The sequence below is a fragment of the Bufo gargarizans genome, chromosome 2 (genome assembly GCF_014858855.1).
Source record: "Bufo gargarizans isolate SCDJY-AF-19 chromosome 2, ASM1485885v1, whole genome shotgun sequence".
NCBI lineage: Eukaryota > Metazoa > Chordata > Amphibia > Anura > Bufonidae > Bufo > Bufo gargarizans.
Window position 1 is genome coordinate 593666904 of NC_058081.1, and position 23290 is coordinate 593690193.

General features: G+C 45.9%; 2 protein-coding genes across 2 annotated transcripts in view; one reads left to right on the forward strand and one right to left on the reverse strand.

The window, feature by feature from the left end:
* The window catches only part of GABRD (gamma-aminobutyric acid type A receptor subunit delta), a 59687-nt gene extending 40193 nt beyond the window's left edge, over window positions 1-19494 (reverse strand). The window contains exons 1-4 of the mRNA XM_044277549.1: window positions 19469-19494; window positions 12107-12219; window positions 11583-11650; window positions 10415-10635 (exon numbers count right to left, since the gene is read on the reverse strand). Coding sequence (XP_044133484.1) covers window positions 10415-10635; window positions 11583-11650; window positions 12107-12219; window positions 19469-19494 — 428 coding nt within the window. The remainder of the gene's footprint in view (window positions 1-10414; window positions 10636-11582; window positions 11651-12106; window positions 12220-19468) is intronic.
* Window positions 19429-23290, forward strand: part of CFAP74 (cilia and flagella associated protein 74) — a 202839-nt gene continuing 198977 nt past the window's right edge. Inside the window, exon 1 of the mRNA XM_044281876.1 lies at window positions 19429-19502. The gene's annotated coding sequence lies outside the window, so the exon portion shown is untranslated. The remainder of the gene's footprint in view (window positions 19503-23290) is intronic.

The window sequence follows — 23290 nt, forward strand, 5'->3', positions numbered from 1 at the left end:
GATGACTTGTCTGGGGGTGAACCCATGCAGCGGGGGTTTGCTCGCCTGTCTGAGGGGGAGAGGGTACTCCGGAGACGCGAGGGCCGATGCATGTACTGTGGTCTCGGTGGGCATTTTCGGTTGGCATGTCCGAACCGTCCGGGAGAACGCTCGCACCTGAGGTCCTGTCGGGGGCAGATCTTGGGTGGAGTCTCCTCGTCCCCGGTTTCCCGTGTTGACAAACCACTGATCACGGTTGTCCTCTCCTGGGTCGGGGGCTCGGTGACGACCCAGGCGTTGGTGGACTCTGGTGCTGGTGGTTTGTTCATTGATAGAGTGTTCGTTGCCGCCAATTCCATTCCTCTGCAGCCTCGAGGTTCCCCACTGGCTCTTGAGGCGATAGACGGCAGACCCCTTCTGCCGCCACACGTGACTCATGAGACCCTTCCAGTGGGGATGGCCATTGGTGCCGTTCACAGAGAGTCGGTCTGTCTCCAGGTTATTTCGTCTCCACACTACTCGGTGGTCTTGGGGTACCCCTGGCTCCAGAAGCATAATCCGACTTTCGATTGGAGATCGGTCGAGATCCTCTCGTGGTCACCGCAGTGTGGGGCTAGTTGCATCCATGGGCCTGTCAAGTTGCTGTGTACTTCCTCGGACTCTCTGTTGCCTCCTGAATACGAAGAGTACCGGGATGTATTCGATAAGGTGCGCGCGGTTGCCCTACCTCCGCACCGCCCATACGATTGTGCCATAGAGTTACAATCCGGTGCCGTTCCTCCTCGTGGCAAAGTCTATCCACTGTCGGTAGCGGAGAATGAGGCCATGGAGGAGTACGTGAGGGAGGCGCTTTCACGCGGACACATTCGCAAATCCTCGTCCCCGGCAGGGGCTGGATTTTTCTTTGTGAAAAAGAAGGGCGGCGAGTTGAGGCCTTGCATCGATTACAGGGGTCTCAATCGCATCACGATCAAGAACGCTTACCCGATACCCTTGATTTCCGAGCTGTTCGATCGCCTCAAAGGGGCCACGGTCTTTACCAAACTCGACCTGAGGGCGGCATATAACCTGGTAAGGATCAAGGCGGGCGATGAGTGGAAGACCGCGTTTAACACCAGGACCGGTCATTATGAATCCTTGGTTATGCCCTTTGGGTTGTGCAATGCGCCCGCAGTCTTCCAGGAATTCATCAACGATGTTTTCCGTGACCTGTTGCAGCAGTGTGTGGTGGTCTATTTGGATGACATCTTGGTATATTCTGCATCCATGGAGGCCCACATTCTGGATGTCAGACGAGTGTTGCAACGCTTACGAGAGAACAAGCTGTTCGGTAAGCTTGAGAAATGCGAATTTCACCGATCCCAGGTAACCTTCTTAGGTTACATCATTTCCGCTGAGGGGTTCTCCATGGATCCTGAGAAGGTTTCGGCTGTCTTACAGTGGCCCCAGCCCAGTGGGCTTCGTGCCCTGCAGCGCTTTTTGGGCTTCGCCAATTATTATCGGAAGTTCATCAGGGACTTTTCCATGCTAGCCAAGCCTCTCACGGATCTGACCAGGAAGGGCAGTAATCCTCAGGTCTGGCCGCTCGAGGCCATCCGAGCTTTTGAGGCTCTAAAGTCCGCCTTTGTGTCGGCTCCGATTCTGTCGCATCCCAACCCTGGGTTGCCTTTTGTCCTCGAGGTGGACGCGTCTGAGACGGGAGTAGGCGCCCTCCTGTCTCAGCGTAGAACACCAGAGGGTCCTCTGCTTCCTTGTGGGTTTTACTCCCGGAAACTGTCTTCCGCGGAGTGCAACTATCAGATTGGTGACAGGGAGTTATTGGCCATCGTGCAGGCCCTTAAAGAATGGAGGCACTTGCTCGAGGGCTCGGTGGTTCCGGTTCTCATCCTGACGGACCACAAGAATCTGACCTACCTCTCTGAGGCCAAGAGATTGACACCACGTCAGGCCAGATGGGCTCTGTTCTTGTCACGTTTTAATTACGTGGTCTCCTACCTACCCGGCTCCAAGAACATCAGAGCGGATGCCTTATCACGGCAGTACTCCGAGCTGTCCGGGGAGGAGTCGATTCCGACTACGGTCATACCCCCGAATCAGATCCTGGCCGCTATTCGCACCAGCCTGACTTCTCCTCTGGGTGAGCAGATTTTGGCGGCTCAATCTGGTGCTCCCTCTGGGAGACCCAACGGCAGATGTTTTGTGCCTGAGGAGTTGCGCACTCGGTTGTTGCGAACCTACCATAACTCCAAGGCCGCGGGGCACCCTGGAAAGAATCAGCTGTCCTGGGCGGTTTCACGTCTGTTCTGGTGGCCTTCTCTACGTTCCGACATCGCCGCATATGTAGCGGCATGCTCCGTTTGTGCCCAGAGTAAGTCCCCTCGGCACCTTCCGTTGGGCCTTTTGCAACCCATAGCCACCGGGGAGCGTCTATGGTCACACCTGGGGATGGATTTCATTGTGGACCTCCCTGCATCCCGAGGCCATACGGTCATTCTCATGATTGTGGATCGGTTTTCCAAAATGTGCCACTGTGTTCCTCTCAAGAAGTTACCCTCTGCACAAGAGTTGGCCTCGATTTTTGCCAGGGAGGTCTTCCGGTTGCACGGTTTGCCCAAGGAGATTGTGTCGGATCGGGGGAGTCAGTTTGTGTCCAGGTTCTGGCGCGCCTTTTGCTCCCAGTTGGGGATTCATCTCTCTTTCTCCTCGGCCTACCACCCTCAGTCCAATGGGGCCGCAGAACGATCCAATCAGGCCTTGGAGCAATTCCTTCGTTGCTATGTCTCCGATCACCAAGACAATTGGGTTGACCTCCTGCCTTGGGCTGAGTTTGCCAGGAACACGGCGGTGAACTCTTCCTCTGGGACGTCTCCCTTCATGGCCAATTATGGGTTCCAACCTGCCGTGTTACCGGAGGTATTCTCTCCCCAGGATATTCCGGCTGTGGAGGATCACCTTTCCGTCCTACGTGCTTCTTGGGTACAGATCCAGAGGTCCCTTGAGGTCTCTGCACAGCGCCAGAAACTCCAGGCTGATCGCAGACGAGCGCCCGCTCCTTCCTACCAGGTCGGAGACCGCGTATGGTTGTCCACCCGCAACCTCAACCTTCGAGTGCCCACTCCCAAGCTGGCGCCTCGCTTTGTTGGTCCCTTCCGAGTGCTTCGCAGGGTAAACCCGGTAGCCTATGCCCTTGCGCTTCCTCCTGGCATGCGGATCTCCAACGTGTTTCATGTCTCCCTGTTGAAGCCACTGGTGTGTAATCGTTTCACTTCCTCGATTCCTCGGCCTCGTCCGGTCCAAGTGGGCAATCGTGAGGAGTATGAGGTGAGCAATATCCTGGACTCACGCCTGGTCCGCGGCCGGGTGCAGTTTTTGGTCCATTGGCGTGGTTATGGTCCAGAGGAGCGTTCCTGGGTTCCCTCCGCAGATGTCCATGCTCCTGTCTTGCTCCGAGCCTTCCACGCACGCTTCCCTCAGAAACCGTTCCTTACTCCGCGGAGGAGGGGCCCTTGAGGGGGAGGTACTGTCATGGTCTTACCTCCTTGCTGTTCCCTTCGTTTGACATGTGCTGGCGGCCATCTTGGTTTCTGGGTTTTCTTGTAGCCTCCCACCCTGCGGCTCCTCCTTCCCACTGGGAGGAGCTGGATGCCTAGCTCATATATATGAGGTCTGTGGCTTCAGTTCCTTGCTTGGTCCTCCTGTGTTCACATGCTTCCAAGACTGCTGCTGCTTCTGGTTCCTGATCCTGGCCTCGTCTGACTACCCCGTTGGTTCCTGATTCCGGCTTCGTCTGACTACCCCGTTGGTTCCTGATTCCGGCTTCGTCTGACTACCCCGTTGGTTCCTGTTCCTGGCTTCGTCTGACTACCCTTCTGGTTCCTGACCTCTGTCTCCGCAAGACCCTGCTTCGGTTTAGCCATCCGTTCGGACTTTGCTACGGCTTGCTCTTCAATAAAACCTTCTTATTTTCCACTTATCTCTTGTTGTACGTCTGGTTCATGGTTCCATGACAGTAACATGAAAGACGCTCCTTATGGTGGTCCCCTACCCGAAGATGTAAGTTATGGACAACGTGAGTGAGGTTTCTCTGAGACAGAGGAGCAGAGTCAATAGCGAATATGGGAATAGGTCTCTGCAGCGTACAGAGAGACAAACCCATAGTGCGGGCAAAATGGGCATCTATCAAATTTACCCCTGCACCACTGTCTAGAAAAAAAGAAATAGACTCCGTCTTAACACCAAAAACAATAACCGCTGGCAACACAAATTGAGATGTTCGTATGGAGGAAACGTATACCCCCCGGCTGACATCCTCCGCACAGCCTGGGGTTAGTAGTTTTCCGACGGTCTTTTGTTTTTGGGAAAGGAGGGACAGACATTAATGAAATGACCCTTCCCCCCACAGAAAAAACAAGCCCCCCACCTACGGCGAACCTCAGGAGGACGGACCTGACGAGAAGTTCCTCCTAGCTGCATAGGCTCATCCAAGTCCGTACAGACTAACTGCTGCTTGGGAGAGGTTACCGATTGCTCAGGAATTTTCGATCTCTCCCTAAGACGTCTATCTATCCTGATAGAGAGGGACATAACAGCATCAAGGGAAAGGGGGGTCTCATACAGCGCCAGCGCATCCTTAACCCTTTCAGATAACCCAGAGCAGAACTGACTCCTGAGAGCCGGGTCGTTCCACTGAGTATCCGTAGCCCACCTGCGGAACTCTGAGCAATATTCCTCTGCTGGCCGATCTCCCTGTAGGAGTCTCCGTAACTTCGACTCAGCCAGGGCGACACGGTCAGGGTCATCATATATGAGACCCAAAGCCCCAAAAAATCCCTCCACTGACCGGAGAGCCTGGGAACCAGGGGGTAACGAGAACGCCCAGGATTGCGGGTCCCCCTGAAGCAGGGAAATAACAATCCCCACCCGCTGTTCTTCATTACCTGAGGAGTAAGGGCGCAGCTTAAAATATAATTTGCAGGCCTCACGGAACAACACAAATTTGTCCCTTCCCCCAGAGAATCTGTCAGGAAGAACAACCTTGGGTTCTGTAACAACCTGGTTACCCATAGCAACCGCTGGGCTTACGGTCTGCTGCATTTGCTGCTGCTGTTGGAGGACAGACGCCTTCAATCCTGCCACCTCCAAAGACAGGCCTTGAAGCTGTTTTGCCAAAGCAGCAATAGGATCCATATTGGATTCTAAGTAGAGAAAAAAAAATTAAATATATATATATATTTATTATTATTTTTTTTTCTCAAAAAATAAGGGCCAGTTATAATATCACGATCGGCGTAACTGTCACATACGTGACACGGAGGGAGGAAAAGAGGGAGGCCCTGCCCTAGTGAGAGGGAAGGTGGTGACCCCTGACTCACCTTGCGGCTGGCGCCTGGCTGCCCTGTCGTCCCTAGACGGGTTCCTCACCCGTACGCCGATCACGTGCCTAAAACCCTGGCTTTCCCTAGGATGAGCCCTAAATAGTGAACAGGGCGGTGGGAACACTAGTCCGCACCACTAGCTCTAGAGGAAAACACCAAGGGGAGGACAGACAATACAAACTAAACATATAATCCCAGGTGGGCAACAACAGGAGACAACAAAAGCCCAACAGGGATCCGGAGGGTAGCACTCTGGAACAACAACCAGATTCTCAGCTCCAGTGGGTCAGTATAGATGTCCAGGCAGGAAGCTCTATAACTGGCAACAAGAGAAGTGTGAGAGGAGAATATAAGGAGTTTGGGAGTGGCAGACAAGAAACAGCTGAGGAGGAGAAGCTACGGATCCCTGAGTGAGACAAAAAGGATAGCAAGGCAAACACAGAAAACAAACACTAAGAAACACCGTGATCTTTAGACATAGAGCGCGCAGCCACCCGCTGCGACTTCCTGACCCCGGGTATAACGGAGTCAGACGTGGCTCTTGACACCCTCGTGACAGAAGGCCATTTTAGATTTAGTATTCACAAATAGGAATTTGGTATCTGATATTACTGTAGGGGGAAGCCTGGGGTCTAGTGATCACCAGTCAGTGTGGTTTACTATAAGTACAGTGACTGAGTCACACCGCACAAAAACAAAAGTTTTAGATTTTAGAAAAACTGACTTTTCTAAAATTAGATTAGTGGTATACGAATCCCTATCAGATTGGAACATTTTTAATGGAGTCCGGGAAAAATAGTACTACTTAAAAGTGGCACTATTGAAGGCAACAGATAATTGCGTTAGGCTTGTCAGTAAAAGCAAAAAAAGGAAGAGACCACTGTGGTACTTAACAGAAGTGGCCAAAATTATTAAAAACAAAAAGATATCCTCGTTGTTGTTTTTTTTATAATTACTAAATGCTGACAGGCAAATTTATAAGATTAGGCAGAGAGAGGCCAAACAAGTTTTAAAAGCCTTTAAAGCACATGCAGAAGAGAAATTAGCTGAGTCAGTGAAAAAAGGCGATAAGGCATTCTTCAGATACATAAATGAAAAAAGGAAACTAAAACAAGGAATTAACAAATTAAAAACAAAAAAAGGAAGGTATATGGAAGAAGATAAAGAACTAGCTGACTGCCTCAATTAATACTACTGTTCAGTTTTTACAAAGGAAAATGAAGGAAAAGGATCTCAGTTAGGAAGGAAGACTAATTAATCTTTTGATGCATGTGTCTTTACAGAGGAAGAGGTTCTAAGTCAGCTGTCTAAAATTAATACAAATAAGTCACAGGGGCCTGATGGGATATACCCAAAGCTATTAAAAGAGCTCAGCGGTGAACTAGCAAAACCATTAACAGATTTATTTAACAAATCACTGGTAACAGGAGTCGTCTCTAGACTTTAGTAAGGCTTTTGATACTGTCCCACATAGAAGACTTATCAATAAATTGCAGTCTTTGTGCTTGGACTCCCATATTGTTGAATGGATTAGGCAGTGGCTGAGTGACAGACAACAGAGGGTTGTAGTCAATGGAGTAGATTCAGACCATGGTCTTGTTACCAGTGGGGTACCTCAGCGACTGTTCTGGGACACATATTGTTTAATATCTTTATCAACGAAATTACAGAAGGCCTCGATGGTAAGGTGTGTCTTTTTGCTGATGACACAAAGATTTGTAACAGGGTTGATGTTCCTGGACGGATACACCAAATGGAAAAGGATTTAGGAAAACTAGAGGAATGGTCAAAAATCTGGCAACTAAAATTTAATGTTGATAAGTGCAAGATAATGCACCTGGGGCGTAAAAACCCAAGAGCAGAATATAAAATCAGTGATACAGTCCTAACCTCAGTATCTGAGGAAAGGGATTTAGGGGTCATTATTTCAGAAGACTTAAAGTTAGGCAGACAATGTCATAGAGCAGCAGGAAATGCTAGAAGAATGCTTGGGTGTATAGGGAGAGGCATTACCAGTAGAAAGAGTATTGATACTTTGGAGAGAGTTCAGAGAAGAGCTACTAAACTAATACATGGATTGCAGAATAAAACTTACCAGGAAAGATTAAAGGACCTTAACATGTATAGCTTGGAAGAAAGACGAGGCAGAGGGGGATATGATAGAAACTTTTAAATACATAAAGGGAATCAACAAGGTAAAAGAGGAGAGAATATTTGAAAGAAGAAAAACTGCTACAAGAGGACATAGTTTTAAATTAGAGGGGCAAAGGTTTAAAAGTATTATCAGGAAGTATTACTTTACTGAGAGAGTAGTGGATGCATGGAATAGCCTTCCTGCAGAAGTGGTAGCTGCAAAAACAGTGGAGGAGTTTAAGCATGCATGGGATAGGCATAAGGCCATCCTTCATATAAGATAGGGCCAAGGGCTATTCATAGTATTCAGTATATTGGGCAGACTAGATGGGCCAAATGGTTCTTATCTGCCGACACATTCTATGTTTCTAAAATTTCTATGTAATGTGGCTTAAATAAGTGTTTATGACCTATTAATAATTTAGAGATAAAGTTTATTAGATGACCAGCACAAAGTGAAAGTACCATTCACACATCTAGACAAACAGTTAACCCTTTGTGACAAAAGGGGCTCAATATTTTTAATAAAGACCAATTGAAAAAAATATTTTTTAGCCCAAAGTGAGTAAAATGCACTCATAAAACAAATTGCCCCTGAAAGTGTACATAACCATTAAAGGTTTCTGGATGTTTTCACAGAGATGATATTTCATAGGTGATCAGGGGACAGACATTTTCCTAGAATTCCTGCCAGTCATCCATACAAATATCAAATGCAAAACATTACATAACAAACTCATACGAACAAGCCAAGAAAGGGTCAAGCAGCTCTGCCGCTTCTTGACCCGAGGAAACTGAGATGTTGAATTTCTGCAGAGACCAGAGATGGCTGAAAGAAATCATAATGGCAGTCTGGTCCGAATGAAGAGATGATGAAAGAGAACATCTATATCAGAGGAGATGTCACTGGATGTTAGAGGTATGTGGTGATGTATTACCCTGTATGTTTTGGAGCGCCGTATGTAATATTTTCCAAGTATGTCTTTAACAGTAGGGCTGGAGGGAAGGGGTTAGGTTGAGATTTTGGCACAGAATTTAAATTTTTCTCTCAGGCAACAGAAAGGCTTGGTGCACCGCTGCCCCTTGCCACAAAGCCAAGGTAGCATGTTTAGGCCATGCAGGCTGCTCACGGTAACACAAGCAACATGCAGCCTGGTTTTTGTCCTGTTGAAAAACTTCTCCTGGGACGCTTTAAAGAAAAGGCCATACCACTGGTTCCGTGACCAAATAAATGTAACACTGAGCTGTTCGTGTACCTGAAATGAAGACTAGAGGGATCTGGCTACCGTACATTATGCCACCCCACACCATTATTCCGGGAGTAGGACCAGTGTGACTTTCCCTTGTGAAGAACTCTTCATAGCATTGCCCATGTGGTCTCCAGACCAATCTTTGTCTATCAATGCATCCAAGACAAAAGCAGGACTCATTGCTGAAGAGGACAGACCTCCATTCCAGCTTCCATTGCCATTTTCCTGTGTACTTTGATAGCCTTTGAGTTCATTAGTGTGGAACACCTTTAGGTGGATAACACCAAATTACAAAAACCACACATGTAATACAAAGACCTTCTTTATTGTGTCGTATCAAAAAAGACAATGCATGAATATGGAAAATAGATAAAAAGCAGTGCAGATCAACGCTGTGAGAATGATAGCCCCACCGAGCTCTAGGTCTGCATGTATTATATTAGTCCATCTCACTTAAAAATATATACAGTAGTTAGTAATATTGAATATTCAACCAATAATACAGAGATGTAAACTGAATCGCTCATTAACACCAGTGCCATATTAACAAAGAAGTAGTATTAAAATCCAATCCCTAACACTTTATCCTATTATCATACACATCAATTTGTAATAGGGAAGTGATCAGACCAGACTACTATCATAATAATCCAAAAGTCTTGATGGCCTTCCTAGTTAGAATAAAAAAGAAATGTTAAAGAGCACTGAAATAAATGAGCCATACAGACCAGGAGCCGGGGGGGGGGGGGGGGGGGGGAGAGAAACCCGACGTCTGTTTCGCCTTGTTTCCTCTGTTCCTCTGGGGCGTGTATTGTATGTCTTTTTGGATATGACACAATAAAGAAGGTCTTTTGTAGTTATGTTCCCACACATGATTTTTTACTTTACGGTTGTTTTGGTTTGACCTTTAGGTGGATGGGTGGCTTGTAGTCTGCTGTAAAGTTTGTGTAAACAGTGTTTGCTGCCCTAGTCTTGGGATATGATGTCCAATTTCACTTGCAGTACAGAATGGATCACAACGAGCCATTCTTCTAATCAGATGACTCGTCTGTTCAAAGATTTGCCTCTGTGCACCTCTTGCTGTCATTCCAGTTCATTGTCCTTCTCCTAACCACTGGGACACGCAACACTGAACAGAGCTGATATCTCAGCCTAGGCGTGTAGCGATCTGCTGGAGCGATTAACCAAGGTCTCTCTTTTCAAGCATTCTGCCCCTCTCCGTTTGTGACAAGTGGTGATAACTGGCATGTCAATGAACAGGAGGCCCTGCACGATCATACCACATGACTTGATACGATTTTTAAGGTTTCATGTGGCTAAAAAAAATTGCTATCAATCTGGTTTTTATGCCCATCCCACGTGCCACGGATTGGCACTACTGTAAGTACTTGAAAATGTGATCATCTGCAGATCTTAGTGACACCTGCTACTTTTTCGATTTGACCAACCTTATGACTTGTCCTTCTTGGTGTTACAATTCCAACATTGAGAAGTGTATGTGTGCAGGTAGAGCAAGATAAATTTTTGCATAAAAAAATAAAAAAATCCATAAATTGTGCCCCCCCCCCCCCCATACCATAGCATCCCAGGAAGCCACCAACTCCTCTTATTGGCTCTGAATTAATCCAATTCTATATGTCTTTTTACACATCATTAGGTTGTGTCTTGACCTCTTACCTACTGCTGTACAAGATGACTCCATCTGGTTGTACACGGATTAATTTGTTTTCTACTGTGACGTCATGAAACCAGGCAGATTTGGCATTCACTATAAATGTATCTGGAATCCAAAGTTTCTCAACAAATCTGCTGTCGAAGCCAAGAGTTTTGTTGGTGTGATTGTATGAGAGTCTTTCATCTCTCCAGCTCTGACGTAGGAACACTGTCATAGTGTACTCCTGAAGGAAAGAACTCAATTTCATCCTACAGTCAGCAAAACATCACACAGCAGTTCAGCTTTTGTGGAATACATAAGAGAGCAGCATAATACTAAAAATACTAAAACAAAAAATATGTTACTCCTTTCCTGTGCAACACAAATCCACATCAATAGACAAAAATTACATGTCTGGAACATTTAAGGAGAAATCTGAAGAAAACAAAAAAATAAAAACATAAGCTTCAATAGCTTCTAGCTGGTCTGGCATTTATTAAATATATTACTTTTTTTAACACCCTTTTTTATATTACTGAGCCCCTTCGTCTGTTACTCCACATACTGGCTCATTACTGCCATAAGGGTACTTTCACACTTGCGGCTGAGGATTCCGGCAGGCAGTTCCGTCGCAGGAACTGCCTGCCGGATCCGTCAAAACGTATGCAATCTGATGGCATTTGTCAGACAGATCGGGATCCTGATCTGTATGACAAATACACTGAAATGCCAGATCCGTCTCTCCGGTGTCATCTGAAAAAACAAATCCGGCATTTATTTTTTTTCACATTTTTTGCAATGCCGGATCCGTTTTGCCAGATCACTGGGGGCCGGATTCGGCATAAATGCATTTCAATAGGAAAAAATGCCGGTGTTCGGGAATTTTGGACGCAGATAAAACCGTGGCATGCTGCAGTATGATCTCCGTCCTGAAAAGGTAAAAAGACTGAACTGACGACGTCCTGATGCATCTTGAACAGATTGCTCTCCATTCAGAATGCATGAAACTGATCAGTTCTTTTCCAGTATTGAGCCCCTGGGGCGGAACTCAATGCCGGAAAAGAATAACGCTAGTGTGAAAGTACCCTTAGATGGCAGTTTCTATGCAGCTAGTATTCAGGTCAGTTATTTAAAAAAAAAATTCATAGTTCCATATGGTGGTGGCACCAGATTTCTGTGTAGTATTCTTACCATGTTTATTTCAGAGATGTGGTCAATGCTGGTCACTTCTATGTCAACAGCAACAATCACAGGAGAACCTAAAATAAATATATTAAAAAATTATATAAAATTATATTTTTGGGCAATTGTATTTTTGATAGTTATTGCAGCAAAGGGCTTTTTCAGTTTAAAAGAGTATGCCTTAAATGTGTAATAGATGGGGTCCTAATTCTTCATTTGGGGAGAACAGGGAAGGATCCCCTCACCCCTGTTCTGCTACCTTAGAAGGCTGATGGCAGCTTCTTCTGCACGAGAAGTGAATGAAGATGTGGCCGGGAATGTGAAGAGAGAATTCTCTATTCAAGTCAAGTGTTTTTCATCCTCAAAGACAATATTAGGAACGAACCAATGAATTATAAAGCATCTACACTGTATAAAGCTCTATTCAGATTACTGTGCGGTAATTCTTTGAACAGACTGGTCTGCTTTGTAGATATAGAGCCCTGACTCTTCTCTTCATACTAAATATTATTAATTAAAGTCCTTATTCTTACCACCAATCCCCGGTCTGAATTTCCATGCATATCCTTTCATTAGTCCTTCCAAACTTGGCATCCAGGCGATATCAAGATTCGATCCAATGTAATCTCCAATGTTTTCTGCACCACTGACAAAGTAAAATTTTTTATTTACATTGTGATAAAATTTGCAGCTTTGTTGGTACAATTTGGCACATCTAGTTACAGGTATAGGGAAATCCACTGCACGCAGCTTAACAGGTGGGAGAGGGGGTGAGGCCTAAGAGGCAACATTGCCCCCAAAATTGCACCACAAATCTAACTCAACTAATTAAACTAGGCCAAGCAACTGTTGGTATAAAGTTAAACAAAACTATCTAGCGTCCACCAAATTTGTCATCCAGACTGAGGGACCTTTTGCAGGTCCTTAAAGGGAGTCTGTCACCTCCATATGGCCATACACAGTGCTTACATGGCTCTGCAGCACACCTATACAGGATTGTAACGGTACCTTTGTCTTTTCTTTAGACTTGCACAAGTAAGGAAAAACGAAGTTTAATTCATATACAAATGAGCACTCGCAAGTGCCCAGGGTCGGCGTTCACTGTGTAGGTGCCCAGGCTGCTCTGCCTTCTTTTCACTTAACTCCTCTCCAGCCTCTGCCTTTGCCCGCCCTCCAAGTCTCTTTCCTCATCGATAGGTCCAGACTTGAGGGCGGGCAAAGGCAGAGGCTGGGGAGGAGTAAAGTGAAAAGAAGGCAGAGCAGCCTGGGCACCTACACACTGAACGCCGCCCCTGGGCCCCTACACACTGAACGCCGCCCCTGGGTACTTGTGACTGCTCATTTGCATATGAATTAAACTTAGTTTTTCCTGCTGGTGCAAGTCTAAAGAAAAGAATAAAGGTATCGTTACAATCCTGTATAGGTGTGCTATAGAGCCATGTAAGCGCTGTATATGGCCATATGGAGGTGACAGACTCCCTTTAAAGAAGAAGAAAGAAGACAATGCCGGCTGCGCGAACAAGTGGATGAGGCGAGTTAATTTTTTATTTTATTTAACCCCTCAAGCCACATTTTAGTAAGCATTCTGTATTATGAATGCTATTATTTTCCTTTATAACCATGTTATAAGGGAAAATAATACAGTAAATTGACTTTTATCAATTTACTAACAACGTCTCCTAGCAACCATGCGTAAAAACCGCATTACATCCTCACTTGCTTGCGGATGCTATGCGATTTTCACGCAGACCCATTCATTTCTATGGGGCCTGCGTTGCGTGAAAAATGCAGAATATAAAACATGCTGCGATTTTCTGGCAACGCACAAGTGATGCGTGAAAATCACCACTCATCTGCACAGCCCCATTGAAGTGAATGGGTCCGGATTCAGTGCGTGAGGTGAACGCATTGCACCCGCGCGGAATTCTCGCCCGTGTGAAAGGGGCCTTAGGAATTTTAGTTGACCGTAAACTAAACTGTAGAAACCAGTGTCGGACAACAAGGAGGCATCCTCTACATCTGAAGGGAAGAAGGTTTCTACATCAACATAGAAGAGGATTCTTTACGGTAAGAGCAGTGAGACTATGGAACTCTCTGCCTGAGGAGGTGGTGATGGTGAGTTCACTGACCCTAAGTTCACACCTGAGCATTTTACAGCGCGTTCAAACGCACTGTAAAACGCTCAACACATGAAAACCAATGCTTCCCTATGGGAATGGTTCTCACCTGGGCGTTTTACAGCGCGTATGATCGCGCTGTAAAACGCCCGACGCATAATCAAGTACTTGAGCTTCTTTGGGGCCTTTTGACGCGCGTTTGTGGCCATAGGACACCGCAGTCAATCACACAAACGCGCGTCAAACGCGCGTTTACTATTACATAAAACACGCATAAAATCGCGCGACAAAAACGCGCGTAAAACGCGCGTTTGAGAAACGCTCAGGTGTGAAAGCAGGGTAAAAGAGTTCAAGAGGGGCCTGGACGTATTTCTGGAGTGGAATAATATTACAGGTTATAGTTATTAGATTTCTGAAAAAAGGTTGTTGTTACAGAGAGTTATTCTGAAGATTTGAAAAACATCCTCTGGATAAATATTGCAGGATATTAGGCTGGACGGACGTATGTCTCTTTTTCAATGCTACTATGATTGCAATCTCAGAAACGGCTGAACATTTCTTAATGAAGACCAACTGAAAAAAATATATATTTTCAGCCCAAAATGAATAAAATTCACCCGGAAGATGTCCAAAGCCTTAAATACAATTAATAAATGTATCTTTAGTCATGTATGATATGTAGTTACATCTCTGGAGGGTTTATATTTGGTCAAGTTAGTAAAACCTGCATAAATCATGTTTTTTTGCACGTTGTAGTACTTATACTTTATTGTACCTCGATGTATGTATTTTTGCTGTATTTTTACAGTTGCTCTGTCAATAAAAAATTTTTTTTTTAAAACTGCAGAAATGACAAAGGTTTACCAGTCACACAGTGTCATATTTAATTTATACATCCAAAGTCATACCTAGGGGCAAATATTCCTTTCTGTGCCCTAGCCCTGTATCTAAACACCCTGGGCATGGCAGACTGGCTTGTTGACAGCTCCCTGGCACCCAGCACATGCCCAGCCAGCCTCCCTTTGCTTACACCCCTGTATATACTTCTGTGGGTAAACCTACTGCATTATCTTCAATCAGTAAATTTTTACCATGCCATAACAATGCAGTCTAAAAAAGTTAAATGACCATTTATTCCTACTATATATGAAATGCATTTAGCACATTCAGCGACATCCCCTCACCGCCCTGGTCAGCCGAGCGATAGAACATTATACTAGAACTGGAATATCTGAACCCAGAACATGTTAGAAGTAGAATAATAATTTTCACGTTACCTGTGGCTCATTGCATGCGTGGTACATGCTACAGAAAATAATCGCAGGGTCCAGAGGATATATCCCATGTCTATAGAGCTACTGTAGGTAGATGCTCACACACTAGAGCTGTATTCCATCCCAATAATATAATGCAGCCATGCTGTTAGAAGAGGCTTGTGCTGTGCTGGATGCCAATGAGCGGTGCCCAAAGACGCTTAGCCCATGCCACATGGAGCAGATTGCAGAACTGTCGGGTCCAACAGCTCCTGTGATATGTCCTCTCTATAGTGTTCGTATTTGTGTGGCATACAATCAGTTTTCATTATCATTATAGTGACGTAAGTAACACGTCAGTAATCATCTAGTAATAGATGTATATAGGATTGACATATACTGTAAACCCTACACTAAAAAAAGCAAAATAATCAGCGCATTTAAAACAGAAATCAGAATACCATAAAGAAAATAAATACAGACAGGCATATACTGTATATCCGAAAAAGCAGGTACGTTCAACGCTTTGTTAATAAATTGAACGATATACTGTATATATTTATCATGTAGGGAAAGTTAATACAAGGCACTTACTAATGTATTGTGATTGTCCATATTGCCTGCTTTGCTGGCTTGATTTATTTTTCCATCACATTATACGCTGCTCACAACCAGGGGTTACGACCACCCTGCAAAACAGCAGCGGTGGCCTTGCTTGCAGACTATGGGAAAAAGCTCTGGCCTATGCGTACTATGGCCTATGCCACCAGAGAGGCCAGCGCCTTTTCCTATAATGTGCAAGCACGACCACCGCTGCTGGATTGTAGGTTGGTCGTAGCCCCTGGGTACAAGTAGTGTATACTGTGATGGAAAATGGAATCAAGCCAGCAAAGGAGGCAATATGGACAATCACAGTACATTAGTAAGGGCCTTGTATTAACTTCCTCTACATGATAAATGCCATTTGCTGATGTGAGACAACCCTTTTAAGAATTTCCTTCACTGGGACTAAGGGGCCTAGACCAACCCCTGAGAAACAAACCCATAGCTTTATTCCTCCTCCACCAAACTTCACAGTTGGCATAATGCAGTCAGGCAGGTAATGTTCCCCTGGCATTTGCCAAACACAGACTCAGACCGCCAGTTAGAGAAGCGTTATTCATCACTCCATAGAACATGTTTCCCCAGTTTCATCACTCTATCCGACACTTGGCATTGTGCTTGGGGATATAATGCTTGCATGCAGTTGCTCGGCCATGGAAACCAATGCCATGCGCAGTACCCCAGAACAGAAGATATCTTCAAATCGTCTCTTCAATTAAACATTATATATATTTTTACCTTTTCTATTTTTATGCCATGTATTATTCCCAGCATAGCTCTGTATGGTAGTGATGGAGTTAAATAACTGATGCCGCCCTTTGCAGGTGGTTGCTAGGTGGTGGCTGGCTCTACCCCTAGCTCTAGGGAAAGTTCAAAGAGAAAGGAAGTTGTGCCATGTGCTCCTTCTTTCCAGGCCACAGAAAGCTACTGAAGCTAACAGATCTCTGCGTGATTGCTGCAAGATCTATATCAAGAAAAAGAGAGAGAAATCTTCATGGCCGAGCAAAAACAGTAATTCGGTACGGTAAGTAACCACCATTGAGGACAATACAGAGTTTACTGCCGTGGAGGGATTACAGGTAAGATACCCTACACACTTAGTCCTGTCAGCTATCCTGACATGTCAGTTTTAGTAACTACTTTTAGTCCCCATGTCATACCAATTCTGGAGCATCTTTTCTTATGACTCTATGTTGTGCCATTCCTTTATTATTTTGTCTAGACGTTTACAAATAAATTCCCAGCAGTCTGCAGTAAAGGTACTGCTGGGTGTTACCAATAGTAAGTGTGTCTGACTGATTTATCATCCAGCCTAAGCTCATGTAATAAATCTGGTGCAGGTCTAGACAGCCTGTCTAAGTTTACACCATTTATACGATTAGTAAATCTGTCCCAATAGGTACAGGGAAGAGAGGAGAATGGGACCACCAGCACTTAGCACTGACGGTGGGTATGCAGTAGGAGATTTATCAAGATCAGCGTTTTCTATACCCGTCTCGATACCCCTGCATTGCCGGAGGCTGCGCTTACCTTATGATGAGGGAAGGCCTTGTCATAAATTAAAGGGGTGGCTGGAGGACCCCGGGTCTGGCCACCACCAAGCGCTCTCCCTGTAGAAGTGAATGGGAGCACATGGTGCCTGCGCAGCAACCGCTCCCATTCATTTGTATGGGGCCGACGGAAATAGGCGAGACAGTGCTTGGCTATTTTCGGCAGCCCCATAGAAATTAATGGAGGGCAGCTGTGCATGCGCAGTCGCCCTCCAGGACTTTGCCACTGGTGGGACCCGCATCTATTAGACAATGGGGGCATATCCTAGTGAAATGCCCCCATTGTCTGAGATGGGAAAACCCCTTTAAGGCAGTCCATGCGCCTAAAATGAAATCTACATCCACTCGTATCTGCCGTACATTTCAGTCATTATTTACATCAGTTTTCTGGGGCTGATGGCTCTGTCCCTGACATACAAATAGCACCTGCACAAACATGTTTACAGAATGGCATTTAAAAAGTACCACGCATGTTTTTTTTTGTATATGGTGTGACACAGTGAGGGGTTGTGTCTGGCAAGACAGGTATTTCCCTCCCAGCATGTGCGGCTGGGCTGGTTTGCAGCCAGGTTAGGTCAAATACCGGACCGGAGTTTGAGTGCCGGTCCGGGTTTTGGCAGCACCGGCTGTCCTTAAATAGGCAGCTGGGCTCAGCAGAGATGTCTCTGTTTTTGGGATCTGAGGCTTTGTGCCACGCTGGAGGGCTGAGAGACGCATGCTGGGGAAACAGGCCCCCTAAAGCCTGCTGTGGACTACTGGAGGCAGAACTGCCAGCAAGGTGACTTGTGTTATATGAACTTTCCATTGTGAGCCTCAAAAACTTCACAGACACTTCTATATTTTTTCACGGACACAGGAAAAAAGTCACCTATTTTTACGGACTGTCCAGAAATTTCTGGACAGTTGGCAACCCTGGTACCTAGTGATGTGGGAAAGAACTACTGCAGCACCAAAGAACAATAAAAGATATGGCAAGATTTACATATTGATTGTCTTTCCTCAGGATAGGCCCCAAGGATGAGCACAGCGCCATCCACTTGGTATCGCAGCTCAGCCCCATTCACTTTAAAGCTAGGATACCCAACCTGAGTCCCTCCGGGTGTTGAAAAACTACAACTTCCAGCATGCTTGGACAGCCTACAGCTATTAGGGCATGCTGGGAGTAGTTTTGCAACAGCTGGAGGGCAGCAGGCTGGGCATTCTAGCTTTAAAGGGGCTGCCGCTGCGCCTAGGCCATGTGACCAATGATGATGATTTAACTGGCCTAGGAAGATTCCTAAGGCCTCTTGCACAAGAAAGTGTGCTGCCCGTGCCTGTGCTGCGGTCCGCAATGCACGGGCACTGACCGCGGCCCAGCTGCATGCGGATCGCAATCCCATTCACTTGAAAGGGGTCAGGCGACCGCGATCTGTCCGTTCCGCAAAAAGATAGGACAAGTTCTATCTTTTTGCGGAATGGAATACCATGAAAGCAGTCCATAGTGCTTCCGTTCCGTGGTTCAAGTGAAAGGGTAAGGCCTCATGCACACGACCGTTGTTTCATTCCATGTCCGTCGTTCCGTTTTTCATGATTTTCTGTGGACCCATTGACTTTCAATGGGTCAGTTGAATGCTCGGCTAATGCACCGTTTGTCATCCGCGTCCGTGGTTCCAGTCTGTCAAAAAAATAAAACCTGTCCTATTTTTTTCACGAAAAATGGTTCGCGGACCCATTTAAGTCAAAGGGTCCGTGAAGGCACACAAGATTGTCGTCCGCGTCCGTTTTTTTCCTATCATTTGCATGGCAAACTTGACTTAGACTTTTTTTTACTTTCCTTCATGTCTGGTGATCCTCCAAAAATAAAGGAAGACACACGGAAACAAAAACGGAAACGGATCACAGAACAACGGAACCCCATTTTGCGGAACGGAACACAACAACGGTCGTGGGCATGAGGCCTAATGCACATGGCCGGTGTCCTGTGTATTGCGGACTGGCCGTATGTGGCCCCCAATACGGCCACGGAGGACTGACGGTTGTGTGCAAGAGGCCTAATATTATTATGCATTTCACAGATATTACAGGCGACAACCCAGTAGTCTAATGTGAGGGTCTTACGGAATGTACCATCCACCGCCCCAGGAGTAAACAGTGTTTAGTTCAACTGCATCCATGTTATGTTTCCTTTTCAATGCCTGAATAATGAGTTTCAATGATTGTAATACACGGTGGTAAAATGTAACGATCAATCAGTTCTATTCACGCTGCTTTGTTAGTATTCCACCCCTCCCCCGCAGGTAGTGGTTGGTTCCGTTGTCATGGTGACGCGTTCTGCGAGTTCCCCTCCTGAGACGCCGCAGCCTGCAGAGACCCGGATGAAAACAGAAACTTACTGTAGATACAACTTCTCCAGCTTCATATTTCCAGGTAACTTTCCTGCGTGATCTGCTGGGCCCCCGAGTAACCAGGGGCCCCTGCCTTGCTGTTGTAGGTGTGCCTCATACAGTTGTGAGTAGGTTCCAATACTAGGTCTTTGTAGATTAGTAAATGACTTATTTGGTGTATTATGCTAATGCTGCATAGTTATACTGAAAGACAGTAACATTCCTTTAATACGGCACCTAATGATCCGGAAAATCTGCCAATCTTTTTGCACAAGACCAGAAGGGTAGACTGAGCCCAGAAAATCAAGTAGGAGGTCTCTGAGCAACCCCCCCCCCCCCCAAAAAAAAAAAAAAACGCCAGAAAAGTGTAGAACGTATTTACATTCCGTTTATGCACTATAAGGTGGTATATGCCAGACATATCCATAGCACCCTGGAAAAGGGGGTCATTTTGCGTACGCCAGGCTGGTATAATTTGATGTAGCATTTCTTTCTCTGTATTAAATGGTGTAATGCAGGGGTCAGCCACCTTCGGCACTCTGGCTGTTGTGCAACTACAATTCCCAGCATGCTCCAGTCATTTCTACGAGAATTTTTAGAAGAGCAGAGCAAGTATGCATGCTGGGAGTTGTAGTTTCACAACAGCTGGAGTGCCGCAGGTTGCCTACCCCTGGTGTAATACAACATTTATACCAGACCCCACTGATATAATCCAGTCTGCTTGATTTGCGGAGAGGAGTAGGTCCTGGGTCTGCCCTGCCCCCTGTATAGCTATGGGATCTGTAAAACATAGTCCGAGGGGACAAAACACTTCAGATCATGGGTTGAGTGGGATCATAATAGGACAGACACTTCTTTTCAGCATTCCAGTCTCTTAAAGGGGTTGTCTTTCAAAATACATGAGGGCTTAAAGGGGTTATGTCACTTTAGCAAATGGCATTTATCATGTAGAGAAAGTTAATCCCAGGCACTTACTGATGTATTGTGATTGTCCATATTGCTTCCTTTGCTGGCTTGATTCAATTTTCCATCACATTATACACTGCTCGTTTCCATGGTTACGACCACCCTGCAATCCAACGACGGTGGACGGGCTTGCACACTATAGGAAAAGGCATTGGCCTCTCTGGTGACTGCAGCTGTGATCGTAACCCCTGGATATGAGCAGTGTATAATGTGATGAAAAAATGAATCCAGCCAGTACAGGAGGCAACATGGATGATCACAATACATTAGTAAGTGGCTTGTATTAACTTTCTCTGATAAATGCCATTTGCTTAAAGGGGTTCTGCACTTTCAATTAACTAAAGATCTATCCTCTGGATAGATCATCAGCTTCTGATCGGCGGGGGTCCGACACCCGGGACCCCCGCCGATCAGCTGTTTGAGAAGGCAGCGGCGCTCCAGCAGCACCACGGCCTTCTCACTGTTTACCGCCGGGCCGCCCGCCCACTGACGTCACGACTTGTATCAGCTAGAGTGGGCGCAGCTAAGCTCCATTCAAGTGAACAGAGCTTAGCCGCGCCCACTCTAGTTGATACAAGTCGTGACGTCAGTGGGCGGGCGGACGGCGGTAAACAGTGAGAAGGCCGCGGCGCTGCTGGAGCGCCGCTACCTTCTCAAACAGCTGATCGGCGGGGGTCCCGGGTGTCGGACCCCCGCCGATCAGAAGCTGATGATCTATCCAGAGGATAGATCATCAGTTAATTGAAAGTGCAGAACCCCTTTAAGTGACACAACTTAAGGCCCCATGTATTTTGTGGGCACATACGGGTCTCAGAAGAAAAGATCTTTTAATAGAAATCAATGAAAGTATACATTTTAGCGCCTCTTTTTTTTCTTCTGTGATCTCCCCAATCTTGAGGCGCAAATTCTTTTCATTAAATTGGCCTTCAGTGAATCCCCACACAACGGGTCTGCAAAATATGGATGCTATCCTTTCTATTATAGGAATGTGTATAGGACACGTTCTGTAACTCGCAGACTGGCCTCATAGATGACAACTCCCAGCATGCCCGAACAGCCTACAGGTATCAGCCTACAGCAGGGCATTGTGGGAGTTGTAGTTTTACAACAGCTGGAGGGCCGCAGTTTAAGTATGCCTGGTGTAAGCCATTCACAGAGGCCCCAAAAGTGATTTAGATACCCCATACTTCCCAGGATGCCAGTCACAGATGCCCCCCTTAACCCAGAACCCAGCCTATGTGTACAGTACCTCTGGGGCTAGGCTGGCCTCCTTCACTGTGTCTGTCAGGGAGGCCTGGTGCAGTGTTATCTAGGGAACGGACCTTTTGACTGGAATCATGCGTGGCTAGCAATAGTATTTATGGAGTTAAACAAGCAGGACTTGAAGCCATCAGATGTATTACATCGCCTCAGTTTTCAATCCCTTTAAATAGCTATCCATTCCTAGCCATGCTTCTCATTTCATTTACTTCATCTATGATGAAGGCCTGTACAGGTCGAAACGCGTCAGCTCTTATGTACAGGAGGAACCTTTGTACGTGCTTTTAATGGAAGAAATAAAGATTTTTTTATTTTTATTTGCTGGATCCTACGTCAGGGAGACCTGGCGCGCTTATATCTAGAGAACGACCCTTTCGACTCTTCATCCCCGGCTGCCCAATACTGTATGTGAGTTTTATACACAGAGAAGCACCATGGAGCTCCAGTGCCCCATCCCAAAATCTCTTGCAGGCGCCCCACTTAGGGTTACCATCTTTCCCAACAAAAAATATCTGCCAAGTTTAATACGGCTAAAAATTGGGGTTTGTTGGGTTGCCTGGCTTAACATGGTATGTAAAATGTACGCTTTACTGATGTCTGTGTGTTTGGTGCAACTACACAATCTGACGCCGTTATCTGGTCAATGTCTGGGTGGTAGCATCAATTAAAGACCCCCAGGTGTGACAATCAGAGAGCAGGTATCCTCTGACTGATGGGGGGACTGATTACATGCACACAAGTCCATGTTACCTTTCGCCCACATCTGTATTGGAAGATCCGTCTGGAGCCTCCATTGCAGATTCCATCAGAAATACGGGACAGATTAGAGCAGCATAGGTGAAGAGACCAGATCCATTCTAGGCAGTATGGTCTGTCACGTGGCGTTCATTTATATCATTTGATGGAGACCTTGCTTCCATTATTTTAAATGTCCTCCTTCTATAATGGACTGTTTTGTGATTATTGTAATATTATTTTTTTTGCCATTAATAAAAACATTATACTTCTGTATTAATCCTCTGTAAAACACACATAGAATGGGTGTATATGGAGATCTGCAGATACCAGTACAGTATACATGAAAACATTACTATTGAGGCTTTTAGTCAGAGGAAATCCTCCCATTAATAACGTGGCTCACTGGTTAAAGTTTCTGCCTCTCATACAGAACCCAGCAGAGACAATCTGAGAGAGGAGACAGAAAGGGGTTATCCCATGACTAATGTAAAAAATGGAAACCATACATCATTATAGTTCATTATAACCTCTTTCTAACAAAGCTAGAACCAGCCCTGTACCTCACATGGATCCAGAGATCTCCACATTCATTGTTCTGCTAGATTTATATCAAGCTGGCCGCTCAAGGGGAGTGTCTTTTCTGCTGGCGCTAAGGGGGCGTGTCTGTGCTCTCACTATCACAGCTAAGGGGGCGTGTCCATACTCTCCCTATCACAGATCAGGGGCGTGTCCATACTCTCCCTATCACAGCTCAGGAGGCGTGTCCATACTCTCCCTATCACAGCTCAGGGGCGTGTCCATGCTTTCCCTATCACAGCTCAGGGCCGTGTCCATGCTCTCCCTATCACAGCTCAGGAGGCGTGTCCA